General features: G+C 65.9%; 4 protein-coding genes across 4 annotated transcripts in view; all 4 read right to left on the bottom strand.

The window, feature by feature from the left end:
* Positions 1–451: 451 nt before the first annotated feature.
* Positions 452–5,417, bottom strand: LOXL4 (lysyl oxidase like 4; the record flags this gene model as incomplete). The annotated part of the gene is made up of 14 exons (XM_082002085.1): positions 452–522; positions 636–747; positions 942–1,078; positions 1,186–1,301; positions 1,571–1,814; positions 1,942–2,104; positions 2,297–2,464; positions 2,785–2,939; positions 3,187–3,370; positions 3,518–3,734; positions 3,859–3,897; positions 4,451–4,662; positions 4,791–4,969; positions 5,138–5,417. 14 exons carry the CDS (start codon positions 5,415–5,417, stop codon positions 452–454), a joined length of 2,277 nt encoding a protein of 758 aa, XP_081858211.1.
* Positions 5,418–8,728: 3,311 nt separating this feature from the next.
* On the bottom strand, positions 8,729–13,399 carry PYROXD2 (pyridine nucleotide-disulphide oxidoreductase domain 2; the record flags this gene model as incomplete). The annotated part of the gene is made up of 16 exons (XM_082002300.1): positions 8,729–8,799; positions 9,007–9,127; positions 9,234–9,340; positions 9,625–9,779; positions 9,913–10,069; positions 10,172–10,244; positions 10,335–10,469; positions 10,561–10,702; positions 11,121–11,218; positions 11,330–11,391; positions 11,626–11,779; positions 11,923–12,069; positions 12,181–12,254; positions 12,337–12,430; positions 12,675–12,694; positions 13,120–13,399. The coding sequence occupies 16 exons, from the start codon at positions 13,397–13,399 to the stop codon at positions 8,729–8,731; spliced, it is 1,890 nt and encodes a 629-aa protein (XP_081858426.1).
* Positions 13,400–14,575: 1,176 nt separating this feature from the next.
* HPS1 (HPS1 biogenesis of lysosomal organelles complex 3 subunit 1) lies at positions 14,576–19,324 on the bottom strand (the record flags this gene model as incomplete). The annotated part of the gene is made up of 18 exons (XM_082002600.1): positions 14,576–14,738; positions 15,020–15,102; positions 15,243–15,356; positions 15,454–15,603; positions 15,795–15,855; positions 15,959–16,081; positions 16,216–16,283; positions 16,355–16,531; positions 16,606–16,773; positions 17,369–17,432; positions 17,541–17,614; positions 17,706–17,810; positions 17,912–18,014; positions 18,097–18,257; positions 18,454–18,562; positions 18,789–18,931; positions 18,999–19,136; positions 19,226–19,324. 18 exons carry the CDS (start codon positions 19,322–19,324, stop codon positions 14,576–14,578), a joined length of 2,103 nt encoding a protein of 700 aa, XP_081858726.1.
* Positions 19,325–20,354: 1,030 nt separating this feature from the next.
* Positions 20,355–23,876, bottom strand: part of HPSE2 (heparanase 2 (inactive)) — a gene marked incomplete at its 5' end in the record, with an annotated part of 110,677 nt that continues 107,155 nt past the window's right edge. The window contains 3 exons of the mRNA XM_082002169.1: positions 20,355–20,511; positions 20,594–20,740; positions 21,710–21,855. Of these exons, the coding sequence (XP_081858295.1) occupies positions 20,403–20,511; positions 20,594–20,740; positions 21,710–21,855 (402 nt within the window). The 3' untranslated portion in view covers positions 20,355–20,402. The remainder of the gene's footprint in view (positions 20,512–20,593; positions 20,741–21,709; positions 21,856–23,876) is intronic.

The raw sequence follows: 23,876 nt of genomic DNA, 5'->3' as shown, positions 1-23,876 counted from the left end.
TAGCTTCATGGTCCTGGTGAGGAGGAGCTCAGGGGAAGGAGCAGGGGATGGTGGGGTTGATAAGAGGGTAACCCCTCTCCCATCGCACAGCACCTTTATTGAGGACAGGACTGGTGCACAGGTGACAGTGGCTGTCCTGAGCCTGCTGGGGCGGGGGGCCAGGTGGGCAGGCTGAGGTAGTTGTCCTGGGAGGACAGCGGAGCTGCAGCCGTGGGGGCTGCTGCAGTACCCAGGCTCCTCTCGCAGGTCCTGCTGTCCACGTGGGGCTGGGGGGCACCGGGTATCCCCTGCCGGCCCTGGCGCTTGTCGCCATTCTCTGCAGCAGCATCAATAAATACAAAAGTCTTCGAGTCCCTGAGCTCAGTCTGGTGCTGCTGGGGTGCAGGGGCCGGGGTGCGGGAGCCGGGCCGCCCCGTGGTGCGGCCGGAAGCGTGCCGATGCTGGGGAGGGGTCACACCAGGTTGTTGGCCAGGCGCTCCCGTCGCTCCAGATCACTCACCACGTCGGCACCGTAGGCGTCGCCTGGGGAGAGCGATGGCCTGGGTGAGGGGGTACACGGGAGCTGCGGCACCCCCAGCCCCGCCACTTGCCCCCGCCCTGCCCACTGTCCCCCCTCTGCTCCTGTCCCTCCGTACTGGTGTGGCAGCTGTGCATCCAGATGCGCTGCCCGTCATACTTGCACTGGCACCGCATCACGTTGTTGGAGAAGTCCGACTCTGCCACCTCGTGCTTGGGGTTCACAACCACCTGGGGAGGGTGAGGGGCAGGGCTGGGGGCACCGCTGCCATGACTTGCCCAGGCAGGGCCGTGGCATGCGTCATGGGGTGCAGAGCAGCACCCTGATGTGCAGGGTGAGGCGTACTGGTGCAGGTGCCTCCGGAGGGTGGCCCCCAGCCCTGAGCTCCGGTGGCTCGGTGCCCCCCGCTCCTCCATCTCCGTACCTGGAAGGTGTAGCTGCCTGGCGGCACATCAGTGATGTCGATCCACTGGCAGTCGATGTCGTGGCGGTAGGTGTCCCAGCACCCCACGCTCACCCCCTGCTCCCCAAAGTTGGCGCAGGCGAAGCGTCGCTGTAGCCCTGCAGGAGGGAGGGGAGGAGAGGTGAGGTGAGGAAGGGCACGGGCAGAGCTTCCCCATGGGGAGCAGGACAGGGGGGTCGCTGGCAGCTCTGTGGCTGGCGCCTACCCTCGGGGCAGTTGGTGTCCTCCAGGCAAAAGCTGGCCTTGTGCCCTTCGGCCACCTTGGAGCCGTTGAGCGTCAGCAGGTCATAGTGAGTGAAGACCTCGATGCTGTGGAAGTGCCTGTGGGGACAGGGGCTGAGCACGGGGCTGGTGCATGGCCGGGAAGCATGCGGCCGGCCCAGCCGCCCAGCCAGGAGCAGGCAGCACCCAGAGGCTCTGAGCAAATTACAGCCTTGAAGCCAAATAAAGCCGTAATGACAGTGCCAGCGCGGACGCTGCCAATTAGCCCGGGCGGGCCAGCCTCTGCGGGACGGGTGCCACCAGGATGGGTGCCACCATGCCCTGCCTGGCCGGGGGAGGGTGCAGCCGCCTGCCCATGGGCTGCTCACCGGTGGCACTGGTGCCAGGTCCAGGCGTGGCGCCCCATCCTGGGTCGGAAATCGGCTCTGCCCAGGTTGTGGATCTGGGAGGAGAAGCGGAGGAGGCGGCGGTGGCCGTAGGGCCAGTGCATGTGGTCGGCAGAGCGGGAGAGGCAGCGCTCCTCATGGGCGCAGTACAGCAGCCCCAGTGGCCGGTCCTCCAGGTAGGCTGTCTCCTGCACCAGCTGGGCGTTCATCACCAGGTCTGGGGCATCTGGCATGGAGGGGATCAGTGGGGATGGAGCAGGCAATCCCCACCCCACATAGCCCCCCCCGCTCTCTGTGCCAGGAGAAGGGGGGTGCCCCCTCCCAGTAATACCCCATGGGCTCCCGGTACTCACGGGCAGTGCAGGTGACCCCTGCCGAGAAGCGTCCCCCGCCGCTGGGGCAGTGGACGGGGCCGTGGCGCTGGCACTGCTGGAGGGCCAGCTCGGTGCCGGCACAGCGCACCCCGCTCATCACCACCCGGGCGGCATCGGGGCTGCCTGCCCAGTACCACGTCTCCTGGGCAGAGGAGGAGCACAGTGCTTGGACCAGCCCTCGCACCCCTCCCCTGCCACCTCCCCTGCCCCACCATTGTCACCAGGGCTTGTCCCCTAGGTTGTCCCAGCCCAGAGCCCCTGGCCACCCCATGCCCATGGCATGCATCCCTTTAGACCCTTTGCAGCCCAGGCCCCAGGCTGGGACCCCACTCACCTGGAGGGCATGGCTGGCAAAGCCCAGCCCCAGCTGCCTGCAGACGACCGTGGCCTCGTTCAGCCCCCACTGCGCACCACACACTGTGCCCCACTGCAGCTGCCCCTGCACCGGCACCAGCACCTCCACCACACCCTCCTCGGGGCTGCGGCCCCCGGCCAGCCGCACCTGCGGGCAAAGAGGAGCTGTGCCAGAGCATGGGGTAGGCCACCAGCCCTCCCACCTGGCGCTGCAATGGGGCAGGCAGTCCCATGCATCCAGCTGAACATCTCCCCCACTTTCCTCTTCCTCCTTTCCTCCCCACAAGACCACTTTTGCCACTGGCTCATCCTGCAGACCCCCAACAGCATGCTGTTCTGTGTCCCCCCTTCCCCTGGGCCACACCGGGGCTGCTCTGAGCACCTTACACCAGGCACAGAGCTTGGGGGTCAGGGGCTGTGCAATGGGGCTGGGGCTCCACAGGCTCTGGGGAGGAGGCAGGGGCTCACCTGGCTCTGGAAGTCCATGTGGGGCACGTGGCAGCGGACAGCAGCATCAGCCTCATGCTGGCACCCGCTCTGCTCGGCGTCCTGGAAGCGGCACTCGCCCAGGGAGCGCTCGTGGCCGGTGCACCGCACCTCGCTCATGTGGATGGGCCCCAGGCCTGAAGCACCAGGAGGGTCAAGAGCTCCCTGCTCTGTGCCCATCCTGGAGCAGGGAGGACCCCCACCCTCCTTCCCCCAGTTTGGGCTTTCCCTGTGGGGATGGGGCTGCCCGTGGCAGGAACAGCCAGGGAAGCCCCATCCCAGTGCTGGCTGGAGCTGCCTGGACATCTCAGGATGCTCCAGCAGCACTCAGTAAACCAGGGGCTTTCCCCACTGTGCCCCTCCAAGCCCAGCAGCACCCCTCACCTTGACCCATCTGGGCTCCCACCAGGGCCTGCTTTGCCGTCCCGTAGCCCAGCTGCCGGCACACCACGCTGGCTGCGGCCAGGTCCCACTGCTTGTCACACACAGTGCCCCACTGCCCGTGGCGCAGCACCTCCACCCGGCCCTCGCCGGCATGGATGCCAGCTCGCAGCCGCACCGGGAGCACCTGGCACAGGGAGCAACCAGTCAGTGGCCCCAGGGCACGGCCACCTGCCTACACCACGGGCACGAGTACAAACAGGGTGGCCGGGTGCTGCCCAGCTCCAGGACCCTCTGTCAGCAGGACAGGGCGTGGGGACAAGTTGCAGCTCACCTTTCCCGGGGAGGTCTTGCTCCTGCCCTTGCCCGTGCCCTTCTGGAAGGCAGGGCCAGGGAGGCAGCTGACGATGGCGGGCATGCCACGGGGGCAGGCGTGCTGGCGGGGGGCTGGCGGGGCCACCTGCATGGGGCAGCGGGCCAGGTGGGACTCCGTGCCCTGGCACCGCACCCTGTGGACCCAGAAGCTGTTCTTCTGGCTGAGGGTCTTCAGGCTGCCAAGGGACAGGAGCAGGGGCTATCATCAGCTCGGGCACCGGAGGCTCACCCACACCCAACACCTGCGCTGGGTGCCCACCCAGGATGCCCCTGCCTGCCCTGCCCACGGCTGAGCCCTACCTGGAGTTGGGGTCCTTCAGCTTCTTGTTCCAGAGCTTCCTGCAGATGCACAGAGCCAGGAGGGTGAGGGGGGCCATGCTGACCCGGTGGGGCTCTGGACCGTCCCCCGCCATCATCCCTGCCCTCCCCACCTCCCATGGCAGGAGCCGGCGCTGTGGGGTCCTCCCATGGCATGGCTGGGTGAGGACAGGTCCTCTCCCCACCGGCAATTATTGTGCCAATTCCAGCTGTGCCCTGGCGGGACTGTGCGACTCCTGGCATCGGCAGGGACTCATTACGGGCTGTATTTATAGCCCCAGCCCGAGGCGGGGGCGGAGGGGCCGAGGGCCGCTTGCCTCTCCTCTCCTTCCACCCACCCTTCACCAGCTGCAGTTGGCGACCGTCCCCGGCTGCTGCCGAGCCCAGCTCTGCCCCTCGTCGAGGCCTGTAGAAGGGGACCCAGGCATGGCCAGGCCATACCAGCACCCCGCACACCCACCCACGTGTGCATCCCTTCCCAGACAACCCCCAGTCTCTTGCCCCATGGCGTGTCCAGCCAGGCAGCCTGCCCCACATGCCCCACGGCTCCAAGGCGGCTGTCCTGCATCCCTACCGGTAGAAGCTGGTGTTGACGTGCTTCTCCCGGGGGAAGCCCAGCATCCCGCAGACCACGCGGCTGTTGTTCCAGGTCCAGCCGGCGTCGCACACCTGCCTCCAGCGCCCGTTGTGCTTCACCTCCACGGCACCCTCCGTCACCGGCACGCTCAGCTTGGCCCGTGCCAGGGTGGGCTTGAGCCGCACCTCCCCCAGGCTCAGCCCCGGCACCTGCCGCGGTGGGCAAAGGGGTGGGCGTGGGGGCTCCAGCATCGCGGGCAGGGTGTGCAGGATGGGGAGAAGGGGAAGAGTCAAAGGGACCTGCCCCTGCTCCCCTGCCCATCCTGCTGGGCACTCACCTCTGCCAGGTGACCAGAGGTGGTGGCCGGGGCGGGGGCGCCAGGCAGGCGCTGTGCCGAGCACACCACGCCGGCGTCCTCGCCGTGGTGGCAGTCGCTGCTGCCCCAGCCGTTGTGGACGCACTCTGCCAGGGAGCCCTCGCTGCCCCCACACCGCACGTTGTCCAGCCATATGGGGCCTGGGGGACACACGCAGGGCTGGGGGGTCACTGTTGGGGGGGGTCCCCATCTCCATCCACAGCACTATGGCCCCACCCAGTGCCCCACACAGGCTGCCTGCGCCCACAGCCCCCTGCGCAGGCTGCCCTCGCCAGGACCACCTACCCCCATTCCCCACCTGCCCCTACCTTCCCCTTGGCCGTAGGTAGCGCTATGGGTCCAGGTGACAGCTGCTGCGTAGCCCAGCTGCCGGCAGGCGACGGTGGCCACGTGGAAGTCGAAGCCGTCGTCGCAGACGGTGCCCCAGCGCCCCTGGTACAGCACCTCCAGCCGGCCCTCCCCGGCCGGCCCCCGTGGCCCCGCCAGCCGCAGCTGCACCGGGGCCGGCTCCTGCCCGCTGGGGACCACCCAGCACAGCAGCAGCACCAGGGGGAGCAGGATGGGGCTGACTCCAGCTGGCATTGCCATTGCAGCTCCGGGGGTGTGATGCCTGGGGGCAGCCCAACACTGAGCCCTTGGGGACCACAGTGGGGTGGGGGGTGCTGCTGCAGCCCACCCTTGCCCCAGGTAGCTGGGTGATGGTGGAGGGGTGTCACGGCCCCTCACACGGTGATGGCATCCCTGTTCCTCTGCTGCGGGGGATTCAGGGGCTGGTCCCTGCCATGCACAGCTTGCAGTGTCCCCCATCCGGGTCTCAGCCTCAGCCCCACACCCACTTGCCCCTTGGCAGGGACACTCAGCCCCGGCACAGCCCCCCACTACCCCGCACTCCACCCTGCCTGCCAACAGCCACGGGAACCCCATGAATTACCCTGCCCCTATTGCTTCCTGCCTGCCCCATGCTTCAGGCCACGGGTAGGGACCCCAGTGAGCCCCCCCTTATCCCCCACCTGAACAGTGTGCCAGACACCAGAGTCCCCTCCCCACCCTGCATGCAGCCCCTGTCCCCCATCACTCCACCTCTCCCCTTGCATCCCCACTCAGAGCACTAGTGGGGTTGCTGCCCACCCCCATGTGCCCAGACACCCCCCCCCGCCCCCCGGGGTCAGCCCCAGCACTCACTCTGGCAGGGGGTGATGGTGCGGGACAGGCAGCGGCGTGGGGCGAGCAGCGGCGAGGGGACGCGGCGCCAGCTCACGCTGGCCTCCAGCAGCTCTCCTGCCGCCGAGCACCGCCTGCCGCCGCTTTTATGGTGCAGCGGGGTGGGCCGCCCCGGGTGGGGGCCCACGCTGCCCAGCCCGGCCCCCCCGCACCGTGCCTGGAGCCCAGCCCTGCACCCTGCACTCCCCCCCCCGTCCCTCCTCTGCTATCCTGGGGCAAACCTGTCCCTGCCCCAACCCCTGCTCCTCCCCCAGCTTGGGGGTCTGAGCACCCCTGGGATAGCCCCTACATGCCATGAGCCTGGACCCAACCCTGCATACAGCCAATGCCCCCAGTCAGGTATGCCCCCCCACCCCCCGCACTGCACCATGGGGCTGGACCCTAGCCAGGCAGAGCATGGATTTTCAACAAACTGCCATGTTAGGGACACCCCAAAAGCACACCCCTCTCCCCTTCCCACCCCATGCAGCAGCTCAAGCAGGCATGCAGGCATGGGGCTCCTGGGGCTGCTGCAATGGGGCCAGGACCTGGGGAGCACAGGGACCTGGGGAGCCTGGGGGGTGGCACCGGGAGCCCAGAGTAGGCTGCTCCTGGGGCCTGGGCCATCATCTGGGCCATCCCTGAGCCAGTCTGGCTGTGGGGGTCTCCAGGCACAGCCCCCCCTCTGCGAGACGTGGAGACAGGGGATGCCCCCCCCGACCTGCCCTGGGAGCAACCTCTGGCTTGGGGTGCCATCAGTCCCTGGGGCACCCCGCTGCCCGCCTGCCCCGCCGTGGGACGGGGGTAAACAGGAAGCCCAGTGCCCTCACCGTGGCCAGGGGCCAGGCCAGGAATGTGCCGGTGGCCACCGGGCTGTTTGTTTGGAGTCGAAGCAGCTGGTTCCTGCCGGGAGGAGCCAGGATCAACACGGCCGGGAATAGCCCATGAGCTCATCGCCACGTCTGTCCCACGGGAGCCTCCAGCACCCCGGGGTATGCTGGGGCACCCAGCCGTGGGACCCCCTCACAGGGCACCCTCCTCCCAGCCTTATGCTCCAGCTGGGCTTGGAGCACATGCTGGAGCCTCTCCTGGGGTGGGGGTCCCTGGCCAGCCCCAACATGGGGGCCACAGAAAGCCCTGGGGAAGGGCAGGGCTGGGGCCAGCAGTGGAGCCCATGACTCATTTGTGTCTTGACATTTTGGAGCTCAATTACTCAAGTGTGAGGCCAGGAGCCCCCCCTCCCGTGCCCCCCCAAAGGCAGATGCCAGCAGGGGTGCAAGGTGGGCAGGTGCTGGGTCCCACTCCCAGCTCTGCCTCTGCTCCCGGGGGCAGCAAGAAGAGGGCAGCTGGGGGGGCCAGTGGGCTCTCCCACACCTGGGACCTGCCAGCCTCAACCCGCAGCAGTGCAGGCACTGTGTCCTGCTGCTCAGTGTGACCGTGGCAGGCTGGGAGTATCCCCCCACGTTGTCATCCCCCTCCAGCCCAGCCCTCGGGGCTCACTGGGTGCCAGCACCTGCAGCCCCAGCCACTGCAGCAGCTAAAAATACGCTGCCGGCAGCAGGGCAGCCCCGTGCGCGGGAAGCTGTGGGCAGCGGGGTGGGCGTGCGGGGCTATTCTCAGAGGACTGCGGGACTATTCTTGGCCGGTCAATATTGATTCAGCCAGCTCAGGTGCAACAGCTCAGCCTGGCAGCACCGGATTTAGGGCCCGGAGGGAGGGGAGGCGGGCGGCTGAATTGGGAGCATTGTCTGGGGGAGGAAGAGGGCAGGGAGAGGATGTGAGCTCTGTAATCTGCAGCGAGCGGCTCCCGGCAGCAGCCCGGGAGAGGGGCACACCCCGGGCCTGCTGCCGGCTTAGGGGTGGCCAGCGAGAGCCTCTGGGCTGCATGGAGCATCTGCTCCAGGGATGGAGGGATGGGGCCAGAACACGTGCAGGCAGCCCCTAGCAGGAGTAGGAGCCGGGGTGCAGGGCACGGGGGGTGCAGCTGCCAGTCCTGGCTCCTGCAGTCACTGAGCTGCTGGGTGTGAGGCTGCTGTCCACACAGCCACCGCGGGCCAGGAGGACGGAGGACAGTTTGGGGGCTCCAGATTGCAAAGCAGGTCTCAAGCAGCTCCCTGGTTCCTTGCTTGTTCTAGGCACCTTGGGGCAGTCCAGGCCAGCCCCGGGGCTGGGTGGCTCCAGGAAATAGCCCTGCATGCACCTGAGTCTGCATCAGTGAGCAGAGGAGAGGGCGAGGGGCTGGTTGTCCCCATGCACCACTCTGGGACGTGCCTGTGCCCTCTGGCAGCTGCCCCAGGCACGGTGCAGATGGCACAGTGCAGCCCCCCACACCAGCACGTCGGGAGACGCATAAAGAGCTGAAAAACCACAGTGAGCATGCTCCAGGCAGAGCCCAGGACAGGGTTTACTTCCAGGGGTGCAGGCAGGGGCTGAGTCAGGCTCGCCATGGCTGCCCGGTGCCCAGGAGCCAGCTGGACAAGGCTGGGCTGCAGCAGGCTGGGAGCAGCCACGTGTTGAAGACAACAGTGGCAGCTGGGAGCACAGGGAACCCTGCCAGCCGGCACCCCCAGCTCTCGGGAGGTGTTGCTGCCCTGGGATGCCCGGGAAGCAAGCTGAGGATGGGAAGAGCTCTGTGTGGGGACAACACAGCTCCCTGCAGCCACTACCGTGTGTAGGCAAAGTCAGTGTCACTAGTACCATCACAGGCACCTGAAGTCCTCGAGGGCCACCCGGGCAGCATTGCGTCCTGCTGCTCCCATCACTCCTCCTCCTGCAAGAGAGCAGAGATGGGGAGCAGCGAGCGGCTCCAGCCCCAGGAGATGGGACCAGGGCTGTACCAGTGGAGCTGCCCCACCCCCCTGCCTGTGCAAGGGCAGAGAGGGGGGTGGACACCCCCCACACCATGCTGCCCTTGCGCCTCTTCCATGCACTCTGCTCTCCTCCTGCAGCCCCCCAGTAGGCACCTAGCCCTACTCACCAGGGTGGGCTCCGCTTCCACACAGGTACAAGCTGGGAATTGGGGACCGGTAGCCCGAGTAGAATGGTGCTGGCCGGGCAAAGTACAGCTGGTCCAGAGACATCCCTCCATGGAAGATGTTCTGCAAGCAGAGCCCTGTGTGAGCTGGCTGTGCCTGGCCCAGGGCTGCGTGCCCACCAGCACTGGCACCAGAGTGATGCTCAGAGCTGAGCCCACATGGTACCCACACCGCCGGGCAGCCCGAAGATCCTTTCCAGGTCTGGTGGCGTCAGGATGTCCCTGCCGATGACAGATGCCTTGAATCCCGGGGCATAGGCTTCGATGCAGTCAAACACTAGAGAGGGATGAAGGGTCTACCAATTTTATTTTTTTTTTTAAAGAATGCAAACAACTGGTTTATACTCTAGGTAATTCCATCTGTGGAATACAGATGGTGGTGTTCTGTTGGCAATTGGACTTGATGATCTTAAAGGTCTTTTCCAACTTTAATGATTCTATGACTAGTGGGCGGCTTGGGGGGGCATGGTGGCCGTCCCCTGCACAGCTCCAGGGCAGCTCTGCCTGTGGGCAGGGACCAGCGCTCCTGGTGTTACCTGGGTCCGTGTACGCATTACGTACCCGTGTCTGCATATGCATTTCTGGCCTGCTCGTCCCAGGGCCGCCCACCCGCCAGCACGGAGGGGGTGTACTGTGTGAAGAGGGACACGACGTGGCAGCCCCGCGGGGCCAGCCCCGGGTCCAGCGCCGAGGGGATGCAGAGCTCGATCATGGGCCTGGGGGAGCAGGATGCTAGTTGGGCAGGCAGAGGGGGGCCCAGCCACCCCAAATGTCTTCCCCCTGCACTGCCTGCCATGGCTGTCCTACCCTTTCCCCAGGGCACCGAGGTGGGCCGGTGCTGGCTCCTACCTGCTGGAGGGGTGCCCGTGGGCGGCCTCGGTGAATGCCTGGTGCAGGAGGTGGGTGCCCTCGCAGTTGAGATGGATGGAGCACTGGTGGTGGGGCAGGGGCTGGCCGTCGCGGGCGTTGGGGGCAGCCAGGAAGCTGGGCAGCCGATCCACCGCCACTGGGCGTGGGAGGAGGGACGGGGGAAGCGGCTTGTCACTGAGCATGGCGCCAGCATCCCTCCAGCAGGGATGGCGGCGGAGGTGGCCCTGCCAGTACCTACCGTTGATCTTGGTGACAGGGGAGCGTGTATCAACCTGACAGATCCGCTGGACAAAATCCTTTGGCAGCTGCTCCTGGGGTGGGAGAGGCCGGGGCAGAGCCCAGCAGTGAGGGGGCAGCCCAGCCGGGGCACGCCACCATGCCAAGCCCCATGTGCCCCATACCTGGGGGGTGAGCTCCAGGAAGGTGATTTGGGGGGAAGCGTTGGACAGCACGAGTTTGCTCCTCACCTCTGTCCCGTCCTGCAGCGTGACGCCCTGCGCCCGCCCGTCCCTGCCCAGCAGCACGCGGCCCACTGCCTGGGCGGGCGGAGGGAACAGGACCTCACCTAGGCCATCCCCACTGCCTGCGGGCCGCCCTGGCAGCCCCCCACGCCCAGACACCCTGTACCTTCTCAGCAAAGATGTGGGCTCCCCGGGCAGCCGCTGCACGCGCAATGGCTTGGGACAGGGCACCCATCCCACCGACCACATAGCCCCAGGCCCCCCGTCGTCCCTCCAGCTCACCCATCACGTGGTGCAACAGCACGTACCTGCGGTGGCAGGACCCTAATTAGGTGCCAGGCGAGGGGACAAATCTGTCCCCTGCAGGGGCATGGTGAGCATAGTGCCACAGACCCCATAGATGGGACCACACCAGCTCGTGGGATACTGAACTAGTACAGGCAGTACCCACCCGCCAGGACTTGACCTGACCAGGGGACAGAGGTGTCCAAATGGCGAAGGGGCAGTGGGAACCACTGAGGAGAGCCATACAGCAGGGATGGGGGGCAGCCCCTTTCCCAGCCCCAACTCCTGAGCCACCCCAGCAAGGCTGAGCGGGCGATGGGATGGAGAGGCAGTGGGGCAGGGCACAGGGTGCTGGGACACAGCAGAGCTCAGGACCTGCCAGCACAGAGAGTGGCACGGGGGACGGGGCAGTCATGAGCCCCAAAGGGAAGGGACCCTCACCCACTGCCGGGGGTGTGGGGACTGGCCATGGCTCCAATCACGGCGTCAGTGGCCAGAGTTGCCTTCAGGGGCTCCGACTCAAACCAGTGATCCAGGATCTGGCCCAGGAGAAGAAGAGAGCGCCCAGGTCTGGTTGGGGGCTGCCGCAGAACCCTTGCAGGCAGCAGTGAGGCAGCCGGTGGCTCTGCACCACCGCTACCAGCACTCACCTTGGAGATGGGAGCTGTGAGCACCTCGTAATAACGGGGCAGCTGCCACCCCAGTGCCAGCCCTAGGGGTGGAGAGGTGATGCGAGACCTGCACGGCTGTACCAGGGCCAGCTGCCTGTACCCAGTTGGGTTTGGGAGCAGGCAGTGGGCAAGCCTCCCAGAGCCTGTCAGCCCTGCTGGGGCTCTCCCAGGGAGCCTGTGCTCTGGGAAGGAACAGCCCTGCATTGCCCGCTCCAGGTGTGGGCAAACATGGGCAAACACCCATTGCCATTGGGGTCCTGGCATCCCAGACATACCTGCTCGCAGTAGGGGCCGCAGGGCTCGCAGGGCCCTGAGCCGCTGGAGCAGGGAGCCCTGCCCCAGAGCAGCTGTATCCACTGGGGGGGCATCTAGCAGCGGGTCGAGGGCCAACACCAAGCCCCCCATGAACGCCTCATACTCAGGGTAAGCCTGAAAGGGGACAGAGTAGGGGCAAGAGGGACTGTGCCATGGTGGGTGCAATGTATATCTCACCCAGGAGCATCCCTGCTGCTCCACTGGGCAGGGCAGCTCTTCGGGGGCTTTGCCGTGCCAGACACATGCCCCTGAAGTACCTGCGCATCCTTCTGGGAGAACTGAGCGATCTGTCGCTGAGTCTGAGCCATGTCGTGCCCCAGCAGGAGGGCGCGAGGGGGGCTCCTGTCCTCCAGTAGCGGGGTGAAGGAGTAGGGGTTCCGCGGGAGCACCCTCAGACCGTGCCGCTGCAAGACAGGGATGGCAGGACTGACCCTGTGGGGACGGCCTGGCAGCGGGCTCACCCTGCCAGGGTGCCGGGAGGTGCTGGCAGCCCGGCGAGGGATGAGCGCTGGTACCTGCAGCTCCAGCTCGGTGTAGATCTGCGGCCGCAGCAGGCTGAGCAGGTACGACGCCCGGGAGAACTTGAAGCCTGGAAGACATGGGGTAGTGGTGGGGCGTGCCCGCACCCAGGGCTGGCCAGGTGTGGGGGGACACGGGGTGCACAGGGATACCTGGCACAATCTCCTCCGTGACGGCCGCGCCACCCAGAACATGGCGTTTTTCCAGCACGGCCGTGCGCACCCCTGCCTGCTGCAGGTAGGCAGCCTGGGGGGAGGGCAGTGTAAACCCACCCATGTCTCCAGGTGGGACGTGTCCTTGTTACTGTGAGCACCCTCTTGTGCGTGGTCCCCCCCCACCAGGGAGCGCTCCGCTCTCCACAGCCCTGTGGGAGCCCCCAGCCCCATGGGCCCTGCCACAAACACCCTCCCTTGCCCATGGCGCAGACCCTCCCTGCTCCCCCACTGTCCCCCAGTGGTGGGGGTGACAGCACCCCGCTCTCGGTACTCACTGCCACCAGCCCGTTGTGCCCTGCAAGGAGAGAGGGAGGGGAGCTGAGCCCTGCAGCAGGGCCGTCCTGCGGCACAGGGCACCCTGCCATGCCTGGGACACAGGGCTGCCACAACCACCCAAATAACAGGGTTCTGGACATGGGGATACAGGTGACAGGGAGCATCTTCCCCCATTCCTATGGCCCTGGCCCCAAAAGTGCAGAGGAGGGGGACAGAAGTGGTCAAGGCAGGTGCTCCAGCAGCGCGTTGAGGGGCTGCAACACATGCCCAGCTGTGCCAGACCCCTGCACCCTCCCTGGCACAAGGAGCATGCCAAGGGGCTGCAACGTGCCCAGCACCACCATGGTCCCCACCGGGCCACCCCCCACCTGCCCTGGGGGAGGGCAGCTCTGTGTGTCCCCCGGCTCCCCACAGTCCAGCACCGGCTCCCTCACCCCACGTTACCTGCCCCGATCACCACCGCGTCGTACTCCCGCTGCAGCTGGTCTGCGGCCCTGACATGGGCCAGCCGCGCTCCCAGCGGCCCTGGGGATAGATGCCAGCCCTGCAGCCAGCGGGAAGGGCAGCCTGTGCCCAGCTTTGTCCGGAGCCCAGCTGCCATTGCTGCACAGTGCCTGCCCCTGGCTGCCCTGTGCACAGCGGCCTGGACTTTGCTTTCACGGCGGAGCTTTTCCCAAGGCTTCCGGGCACAGGGAGCGGCCAGGGCGGCCAGGGCAGGGGCCATCTTGGCACAGGGCTGGACGCTGCGTCCCAGGGGAGGGGAGGCAGGGCAGGACATGGGCATACGCCAAGCACTGCCCCCCCAGCGCTGCCCACAGCAAGGGGCTGACCCCGGCAGAGCTTTGCCGGGGACTTGCAGGGAGCAGAGAACAGCCCCAGTGCTGAGAAGGCAACATGGTCAGATCCTGCCTGGTGCTCAGCAGGATGCCAGGTGCTCCCCAGCCTGTACCCCAGGAAAGGGCTGGGCAGGCAGGCGGGAGCCTGAGAGCACCCCCAGAGCTGTTCGGCTCCAGGGAGGACCCAGGGGCACGTGGCCGGGGTGATGGGCCAACAAGCACTGTGAGACAGGGGCAGCTTGGCCCCCCAGGCAAGTCCCAAGCACAGCCCTGAGAGCAGCAGAAGGTGCAGCTTGGGGGTGAGCTTGGCCTCAAACCCAATGCTGTTGCTTGGCAGGGCAAATTCCTGCCCAGCAGGATGGGGCAAAGGCCCCACCGTGGTCCAGTGCTCCCTGAACCACCGTTCCCAGCCACAGCAAGCAGCACAAGGGGCAGTGGCTGCTGGACCCCCTTGGGGCTGGCCCCATCCCCAGCCGTACGTGGGGGGTTTGCATGTGCACCGAGCCCAAGCGTGCCTGGGAAGCACATGAGCTGCCTTGGCTTTGCCCCCTGTTCACAGCTGAGCTTGGCCCCGTGGCTGACTGGTGTCTGGGAGCCCGAGTGCAGAGAAGGGGGTGCAGAATGGGCTGCACCTCTTCAGGGCCTGCCAAGCCCCCTGAGGTCCTTGCACCCTGCATTTGGGGGCGAGGGGGAAGGGGGATGCACCCTGGACCATTGCTCCATGCAGGTTTGGCTATGCTGTTTTGTTCTCCAGCCAAAGCCCGTTGGTGATGCCAAGCCAATGCTATAAATCCTGCTTTGGAAATGTACTTTTCAGCAAGATGATTTGCCAACAACCTCTCAGCCCCACTCTCCACCTGTCCCTGGAGGCTGCTGGGTGCCAGCGAAGCCCACGGGGAGTGGGAAGGAAGGCAGCAGGAGCCCCAGCCAGGCTGGAGGGTGGGAAGGCTGCCCATGGCTTCCTGCAGGTACGGTTGACGGCACACAGACACGGAAAGCAGCCCAGGTGCTGGGAACACCCACACAACCACTTTAATCCCGGGCCTGAGGTGGCTGGAGGCAGCTCAGAGCAGGGGGATGCGGGAGGGCTCCCAGAGGCGCCGGGCCAAGTCACAGGCCTGCTGGACCACGAGCTCAGAGGGGATGATGCCGAGGTGCACGGTCAGCAGCTCGTAGCACTTCACCACCTCTGCCTGGTGGTTCTTGCTGTAGTAACGCAGCAGCTTCCTGGGAAGGAGAAGACGGGGGGCTCAGCATGTGCAGCACGGCCTGGCACCCCCTTTCTAACCACCTTCCCCCTAGCAAGTCCCCAGCAAGGACACAGTGCCCATCCGCCAGCAGGACCACAGCACCAGGCTGGGAGATGGGCTGTTGCAACCCCAGTGACACCGCCGCACTGGTACCACCCTACAGTGACGTTCCGGCGAGGACAGCACCACTCATGGGGACGCCCGTGCCAGCACAGACCCGGGCCCTGGTGCCAAACTGCAGGGCTGGGGAGTGCTTACCTGTAGTAGTCTCCTGCCAGCATCCCGATGGGAGCAGAATCATCAGAGAGAAGTGGCACCTCCATCACCTCCAGCTTGTAGCCCTGGGGAGAGATGACAGCAGAGGGCAGGAGCACGGAGGGGACGGCCAAGGAGCCGGAGCTGGGTGTTGCCTACAGCTCTGCTCCCTGCCCCCAGAAGGTGCTGAGGAAGAGGGGCTCAGCCCCTTCCTTGCCCCACATACCAGCTCGTTCTCAAACCAGAGGAAGTAGGAGCAGCAGTAGTCACCATCCTGCAGCATGAGTGTTGTGTAGCCCTTCTGCAGGTATCGCCGGGCTAACGTGATCAGGGACCAGACCTGGGGGACAAGGGGCACCTGAAGCCTGAACAGAAAACCCTCCAACAGTCACCCCTTCCTGTGGTCCCCATCCCACCCCCAGCCCCACGAGCAGTACCTTCCTCTTAACGAAGATGGCCAGAGGGCCCTTGCCCAGTTCCGAGCTGGACTTCTCTGTCACGCTGAGTGATGGTGCCATCATCTGCCCAGCCGTGCGGTCCACATAGATGAAGTGCACCAAGCCAGGGAAGTCCTCCAGGTAAGTGTGGTGGGTTAAGGGTATCCAACAACTTTGGTGCCCTTCCAGGACAGCCCCTGAGCCTTGGGGAAACCACCTTCGCCCACCACATTCCTCCCCTTGACCCAAGTGCTGAGGGGACAGGGTCCCACTCCCACCTCTGCTACCCCCTTCCGGATCCCTCCTTGCTGGGCTCCCAGCTGCAGGGATGGGTATGACACCATGGTGATATTGCGCCTGCTCTTCACCAGCAGGAAGTCCCGCCAGTCCAGCAGCTTCTCCCTGCCGAGAAGAGGGATGGTGAGACGTCGGGGACGCCCTATGCCCCAGCACAGCTGGGTGTGGGACAGCCCCTCTGGGATGCTGACCACCTCCATGCACTCACTTCATCAGCTTCTGGGCACGGTCCCGCAGCCCCTGGGACAGGCCGTGGCCGGTGGAGGCCAGGAAGAGCTGGCGGTACACGGAGCAGAGCTGCCGCTTCACGTTGGCCGCTGCCTGCAGCAGCCTGAGCCGGGGGACACGGATGGCGCTGAGTTTGCCCCCTGGGTCCCCAGCGCCACAGGGACAGCCACGCCGCCCCCTGGGCTGGGGAGGGTCCCCGCCTGCCCCAGAGACTTTCCCTGGCCACCCCATACTCACTCCAGGGAGCTCCCAGGCTCGCTCCGGGAAAATATCTTGTTCTTGAAGTCCCCCCAGGTGTTCTGCAACTAGAGAGAGATGGGGCTCGGTGCCAGGCTGTGGGGACAGCAAGACATGGTGCTTGTGTCCCCACTCCCACCTGGATGTCCTGCCCGCTCAGCTTCTTCACAAACTTGTCCATGCGCTGCCGCAGCTCGGCCAGGAACGGGTAGGAGCGTGGGGCTCCCGCCTCTGGCCCCTCTTCCAGCTTCCTCTCCAACACCAAGAAACCATCCAGCAGCTGGTACAAGGTGATGGCCACCTGGGTCATGGGGCCCTGGCAGGGAGGGGAGAGGTGGGTCAGCCAGGACCCAGCCCACCGTCGCTTCCCTCGCCCTAGAGGCAGCTCACCTTGGTCAAGAGGACGAGGGAGATGCCCGGCCAGAGCGGGAGGCAGTGCATAGTGTGTGGCAGCAAGGGGCAGTAACCTTCCCGCAGGCTGGCGTCCAGAAAGATCCTTCTGGGGTTTGAAGCTTCAGGGACCAGAGGCCCCAAGGTCTGGAGCAAGTCCTCTGCCATCTGGGAAGAGAAGGGAGATGCTCAGCTCCCCACAGGGACCAGACAGCCCGCGCCAGCCCAGGACGCTCTGGAGGGACACAGCAATGCCATGAAAGCTGCAACTGGGCACAACTGAACCGAGGGAGCTGGAAGGGCCAGGCAGCAAAAGATCCGCAGCGAGGGAAGTGCCCAGGGACCCCAAAAGAGTGGCAGATAGAGGGGAAGCCGCTTGCAAAGACACAGGTTGCAAACACCTCGTACCAAGGCCAGCACTTCTCGCAGAGCGTGTGTGAGGCTCTCCGGCATCCGGCAAGGGAGCAGCCCAAAAAGCCCCGAGGCAGCAGAGGGAGACACCAGCCTGCTCTGAGGCAGCCCCGGTCCCTCTTGTGCTGACAGCTCTGGCCAGGGAGACCATAAGCAACGCCCCAAGGGAGGGTGGTCAGAGCCCTCACAGGGTTATGCACAACACAGGAGACATGGGGTGCATCCCCAACCCTAGAGGCTTAGGTACCCACAGCTGCAGCACAGCAAGTGACGAGGACCAGAGACTGCAAAGAGCACCAGGAGAGGCTGGGGAGGTGCGGAGCTGGGAGGGACTGCAGGACCCCTTGCTCACCTGGACATCTGCAGTGTCTGCCTCGCCGGTGCCCAGCATCTCAGCGCCCTCCGACCAGCTCTCACTGCCTGTGGGGAGCATGGCAGGTCACCCTCCCCACCAACTCCCCACGCAGTCCCAGAGCCTCTGTGGGGCTGGGGATGTGGGGCAAGGCTGCTGCCTGCCTGGGCACTCACCCGTGCTGTGCCTGCCCGGTGAGGGCTCGGGCGTGTAGTAGACCTCGGGCACGGAAAGATCGTCTGTGTCCTGCCGGCGAGGACAGCTGGGTCAGAGATGAGAGCGACGCAGGCAGCCCAGCCAGTGTCCCACCCTGCAGCTCCAGATCCCAGGGACTCACCTGGTCATCTGAGTCCTTTTCCACAGCTCCATGGGAGCCAGGCCCGCTCATGGGGATGCTCTCGCTTCTCTTGGGTCCCTGGGGGAGCACCTTCCCTGCCATAGGCTTCCGAAAAAAAGACAAAAAATATTAAGCCCTGGCCACCAAAGGTATCACCCTGCAGGGGCACTCCGACCTGCTGCCCCCCACACACTGCTCTGGAGCACCTGGGGACCAAGCTCCTCCTCGGCGCTCTGGCTGGGGTACAGGTCCTGCACCAGGAGGATGAGGATGAGCAGGTCGGCGGGGCGGATGGAGCTGGCATTGCGGCTGTGGGACAGAGAAGGGAAGAGTCAGCCAGGAGGGTGAGAGGCTGCCTCAGGGAGGATGGCGGGGCTGGGGCCGGGCACACCTGGAGTAGAAGGCCAGCAGCTTGGTGTGCACCAGGAGGAAGGCATGGCCCACCTCATCCCCGCCACGCTCGGGGCTGGCATTGATGTATTGCACCACCTGCCGCTCCAGGAACTCGATGCACTGCTCGCACAGCTGAGGGTGGATCAGCCGCTCCACGGCCTGGGGGGCAGGTGTGGGGAAGGCTGATGAACCCCCCCAGACCCAGCCACGCAGCTTCGGGAGCAGGTCTGAGCCTCCACTGCTCCAGAGAGCTGCCCCAAAGCCCGTGGCCCAGAGCCCTTCCCCGCACCCCGGGACTCCATGCAGTCTCACACCCTTGGGACGCCCCGAAAGTGAGGGACACCCCTCACAGTACCTCCACCGCAAAGCTCTGGTCCTCTTCCCGCAGGCGGCTATAGGTCTCCAGTAGGCCCCGCAGCAGGCTCCAGACACGCTCCCGCTGCTCTGAATCGGCCGGCCGCAACCTGCAATGGCCACAGAGTGCGAGCTGAGACCTGGCTGTCACCTCCCCAGGGGAACGGGCACCTCCAAACCCAGTTGCAGCCCAGCACGTGGGGTGTCCCACTGCAAGGGGGGGTCCCAACTTGGAGACACCCATTCCCACCCCTCAAGGCTGCATGAAGGCACCACCTGGCAGCTACCCTGGCACCCCCGTGTGCCAGCCCGTGCCGGCCGGCCGTGCCCACTCACTCCTTGCGGATGAGGTGGGAGTCGAGCATGACGAGGCCGCAGTGAGCGTCCACCAACCGCCGCAGCACGAACAGCGTCCGGCGCAGGTCATCCTCGCACTCCGTCCCATCGCCGTTCACCGCGATGTACAGGCAGTCCCCGAACTGCAACCGGCAGCAGGGTCAGGTGGGGGGCTGGCCGGGGCGCCCTGGTCCCCGGTGCCGGCCCTACCATGTGCAGGACGTGGAGGCACCGTCCGTGCTCAGTCGCGAAGCAGGTGTAGGTGTCGCCGAGCTTCTCCAGCAGCGCCGCGCAGGAGATGATGAGGGGAGCGAAGAGGGTGTTGAGACTGTCCTCCAGCGCCGGGCCCTGGGGCAAAGACACCCAGGTCAGTGCCCACGCGCGACCGCGCACCACGCACCCCCTCCCCGCACCCGCGCCGCCCTGACCCGCCCCACCTGCCCGGCGTGGGGTGGTCGCAGCCGGCGGAGGAAGGCGGCATCTGCCCAGTAGAAGAGCAACTCGGCCGCGGTGCTGGCGATCAGGACGCACCGCATGGCCCGGCCCGCGGCGGCGGCGGCGGGGGGCACCGGGACCGCGCGGCTCCGCCCGGCCCGCGCCGCTTCCTGCTCCGCCGCGCGTGACCGCCGCGCCCACGCGCGCAGCGCCCCCGGCGGCCCGGCGCGGCCCTGCACCGCGGCACCCTGCCCGCCTGCCTGCCCGCCTGGGGGCTGCCCCGCCTGCCCCGCTCCCGGTCCCGATCCCGCCCCGGTAACGTCCCGCTCCCAGCCCGGCCCCGGCCCGTGGCGGACAGAAGACGCCGGCGCGGTTGACAGCCCAACTTTATTACACCTCCGGTAGCGCCTCGGCGCGTCCCGGCTGCTCCTGCCCGCGATGCCGCCCCTCTCCCGAGCAGGACACACTCACGGCCCGGTCGTCGCCGCTGCTCCCCGCCCGGGGGGGGCAGGGGCTGCCCGCCGGCCCCGCCTCCCGCCGCTCCGCTCCGGGCCGTATAATTTAAACACCAACACTTGCGGCCCCGGCGCCCGCAGCATCCCCGCGCCGGTCCCGGCCGGGCTGGCGGCAGCAGAGGGAGCTGCTTCCATGCGCTTGCTGCACCGCAGCGCTGCCCGCGCCCCCGCCGCTCGGGAAGGCGCAGGGCAGAGGGGGACCCGGCTGCTGGAGGGGTCACCCTGAGGGGCAGCAGGACTTGGGCGGGGCCGGGGAGGGACCCCATCCCGGGCTATACCGGGGCCCAGCGCCCCAGCCTTCCCCAGCAGACGGTGGGCACCGGAACCCCGGGTGCTTTCGGGTGCTTTCTCGCAGCTTGCGGACGGATGCCGGCAGGCCCTGCACCGCTCCGGCGGGATGGTGGCCAGGGCCAAGCGGAGCTCTGTGGTCGCAGGGCGGGAGAGGGTGCCAAGCCGGAGGACATCCAGGGTGCGAGGACAAGGGCACGGTGCGGTGCCTGCCTGCTGTGGCCCTGCCGCGAGGCTGTGCGGGCTGCCGAGGAGGCAGCGTGTCCTGGGGAGTGCGTGGCGGCAGGAGCGGGGCCGGCGGGTCCGTTCTGAGCTGTGGGCTACCGGTACCGGCAGGCCAGCGCATTCACGTTCTTCACCACATAGAAGCTCATGGTCAGAGGGGGATGACCAGGGTGCGGCCGGCCCGCAGTGGACGAGGCTTTAGCTCTGGGAGGGTCCCATCGTCCACCATGGCCAGCGGCTGCCCATTGAGCTGCACCGACCTGCGGGACCAAGAGAGGGTCAGGGTGGTGGCATCGAGGTTGGGGTGGCGGTGGCAGCCCCAGCCACCAGCATCACACTTACTTGGAGTGGAGCCCGTCCTTGCCATAGGGCTGCAGCAGGTACTGGTGGACGATCTTATCCCGCAGCGTCCCTGCCAGCTTGATTTTCTTCCGGGAGCGATGCAGGTTGATGATGTAAAGGGTGATGGACCCCCGGACATAGTTGTGACTGCAAAGGGGAGGGCAAGAGCTGAAGGCCATGCCAGCATGTGCCCTGGGAGCATCGCCTCCAAGAAGCGGTTTGGGCGTCTCTGCAAGAACTGGCCTCATGCAACCATCCAGAGGGGACGTCACCATCCTGGCTGCCCCTCCAAAGGGAGATGCCACCTCCCTGTCACGAAGCCTGGCTCTGCGATGACACCTTTCCAACCTCCCCATCCTCAGCCAGGGGTGGCAGAGCTCGAGAGGGTGCCGTGGGTGTCCGGGGCTGCCTCCCCAGGGCCTTGCAAGGAGGAGGCTGAGAATGGCGGGGAGCTCTGTGTGTGAGTGGTGTCTGCCCCCACCGCCCCGGCACCTAACTGACAGGTCCGGACACTGATCCTCTGTCCCTGCCTAATCAGTCAGCCCCAAACAAAGGCTATAAAGCACTTCGCACCTGTCAGTTACTGGACAAGGTTTCCTACCGAGCTGGAGGCATGTTGAAAGCATCTGGACTGTGTAAAGAAACAGTCTCTCCTCCTCCACAATAGCAACTTGTGTCTGTGGAGGAGGTGGCCGCCCCCCCGGCTCGCTGGGGCGCTTTCAAAGACCTTATCAGCGAAACAATAACCAGGCTGGGCTCCGCGGCAGCACGGCCCGGCAGGTAACCCGACCGACCGGGGGCCCCTCATGTGAAATCCACTCCCTTGATCTCTGCTGCCGGGGCTGCCCAGCGGCCACTGCACTAGTCCCGGCCGGCCCCGTTCCCAGGCGTGGACTTGCTATGACTTTCATTGGAGGCATCGCCATTCCCGCACGCTCCCTCCACTGTGAGAGTGGCCAGAGGAGCACCCGAGCGAGACCCCTGGGAAGTCAACCTGTCTTGCAGGGGCCAAACCCTGGGCTCCTGCCTCAGCATGTCTTCAGTGGTCCCCATCTCCTGGGGGTCCTGCTTACCTCCCCCCCCCCCGCAGCCCCCAGCCTCCCCTGCTTCGCTTACTTGTGGTAGCTGGTGCAGTGGGCGTAAATACGGAGCTTGTCGCGAATGACCCTGCCAGGCCGGGGTTTCCTCTGGAGACCAGCCACGTGGATTGCCAGCACCTTGGGACCGATGAGGCGCTTGTAGAGCAGGGACAGCCAGTAGTCCTGGGGGCAGAGGGGACAGTCAGCAGCACAACAGTCCCCCTGACTCACAGTGGGAGTGGGCAGGAGAGGCTGGCTTCCCTGCTTACAGCCTAGCAAAATTTTGGCTGTTGGGGTGAAAATGTTGTGTGTCAGATGTTTTCCTTGGGGTGAGCTTTTTTTGTGCAGTCCAAGCCAAAATGGCATTGCTGTTTCCAGGAAAGAGTTCAAGGCAGGAATACATTGCTCTGCCCACACTGAGAGACACCGATACCCTCTAAAGGAGCTCAGATTTTGGCTGGGCTGCAGAGTGTGGGGAGCAGCATGGATGCCCTTGCATGTTCACATGGACCTGCACGTAGCCATGCCATGGACCTGTGCACCAGCTCCAGCTGATGCAGACAGGATGGTGAAGTCTCTGGAGCAGGCAGGTTGCCCTCTACCCCACCCTCCACACAGGGCTGGAGCGCACCAGAGCTCTCCCGTGCCCTCCAGCTCTGTTCGTGGCACTGCTGAGGGTGCTCCACTTCCCACAGCCTCCCGTGGAGTTAAGCACCCATGACTATAGCACGGGGAAGCCAAGCACTTAAGAAAGAGGAAATGTTCAGCCCCTGCACACATGCGCTAATGATGCAGCCTTTAATTACGTCACCACATACTACTTTTTCCCGCAGGGCACAGCCTCGCTCCACACACAGGATGGGCCCCAAACCCTGGGGAGGGAGGTGAGGCTGTGTGGTGACGGAGGCTGCTGCCGGCAGGGCCCCCCACTCATCCGCTGCAGAAGCTGGGAGGTGTGCAGTAAATGAAGCAGGGTTGTGGGAAGTGAAAGGGCAGGCTCAGGCGCTCGCCTGCCGTTCTGCAGGACGGGGCTCTGGCCCTGCCGCTGCTCCGGGCACCCTGGGTGATGCCGGGGAGATGGAGCTTCTCTGGGTGCTGCCTATGGGTGCACTGGGCATCGCCTGGGTGCTGGGGCACCTTCACACACACACGAGCACTCTGGATAAAACCCCTTCTGCACAACCCAGGATGGCTGCCCCAGAGGGACCACGTGCCCAGGGCAATTGGGATGATCCCCTCAGTGTGTTGGCAATGTCAAACACCCAGCAGCGATGGTCATCTTGGCACCAGGGACTGCTCTGCCTGGCAGCATCTGACCCACAGGGTGAGGAGGACCTACTGCTGATGTGGAAAGGAGCACGGATCAAGCACCCCATGGCTCTGCACACTGCCTGGAGAGGCTCGAGGAAAGTCCCGTGTGGTCAGGATAGTACCAGGAAGGGGTCTGCCTCTCTAGAGATACATGGAAGGGGGGAATAAGGTCTCCAGGGCCCCAGGCTACAGGGCAGGATTGGCAGGTGGAAGAGCAGATGCCTCACACAGGTACAGGTACCCATCCTGTGGGTGGGAAGCCCTCACAAAGCCCGATTAACGTACGTTTTGGATGAAGAGGCCAGCAGACGAAACATAGAGCAATGCTGCAGCAGCAACCAGCACGAGGCGAATACCCACCGGCCAGACTGGACTGCCGGTCCCCATCCTCTCTCCAGCCCAGCTCAGCAGAGCTGACCAGTTCCAGCAGCACTGGGCTGGCCTGGCAAAGGGAGATCCAAACCCACTTCCCACTTTCTGGGTAAGTTTTCGCCACAGTGCTGGAGGAAAAGCCGCCTCCTGCCCTCCTGTCTCTGCTCCCAGCCAAAACCACAGGGCTTCGTGCCACACCAGCCTGGTAACTGTTTCCCCTGCAAATCCCGGGCCCCGGCAGAGATGCGAGCATGAAGGGAGAGGCTTGTGCACCCCGAGGAGGCTCAGCCCACAAGCCCAAAGCTCCCGCGGGGGATGAGGTGCAGTTGCTCAGTACCGCAGATGTGTGCCATCCCTGTGGCGCGTGCCACCGACCCCGTCCCTGCTGGCTGGCGGTGCTGCCCCACACCCTGGGGGCATCCCCGCTGGCACCATGCTGCAGGGGCTGTGCCAGCCTTTCCCTGCTGCGGGAAGCTGTGCCAGCCCACCCCGCTTGGGCTCACGGCTGGCGGGAGAAGCGG

This window comes from Phaethon aethereus (genome assembly GCF_964289735.1).
Source record: "Phaethon aethereus genome assembly, chromosome: 7".
In the NCBI taxonomy this organism is placed as follows: Eukaryota; Metazoa; Chordata; class Aves; order Phaethontiformes; family Phaethontidae; genus Phaethon; species Phaethon aethereus.
This window is presented reverse-complemented; position numbering and strand designations above follow the sequence as displayed.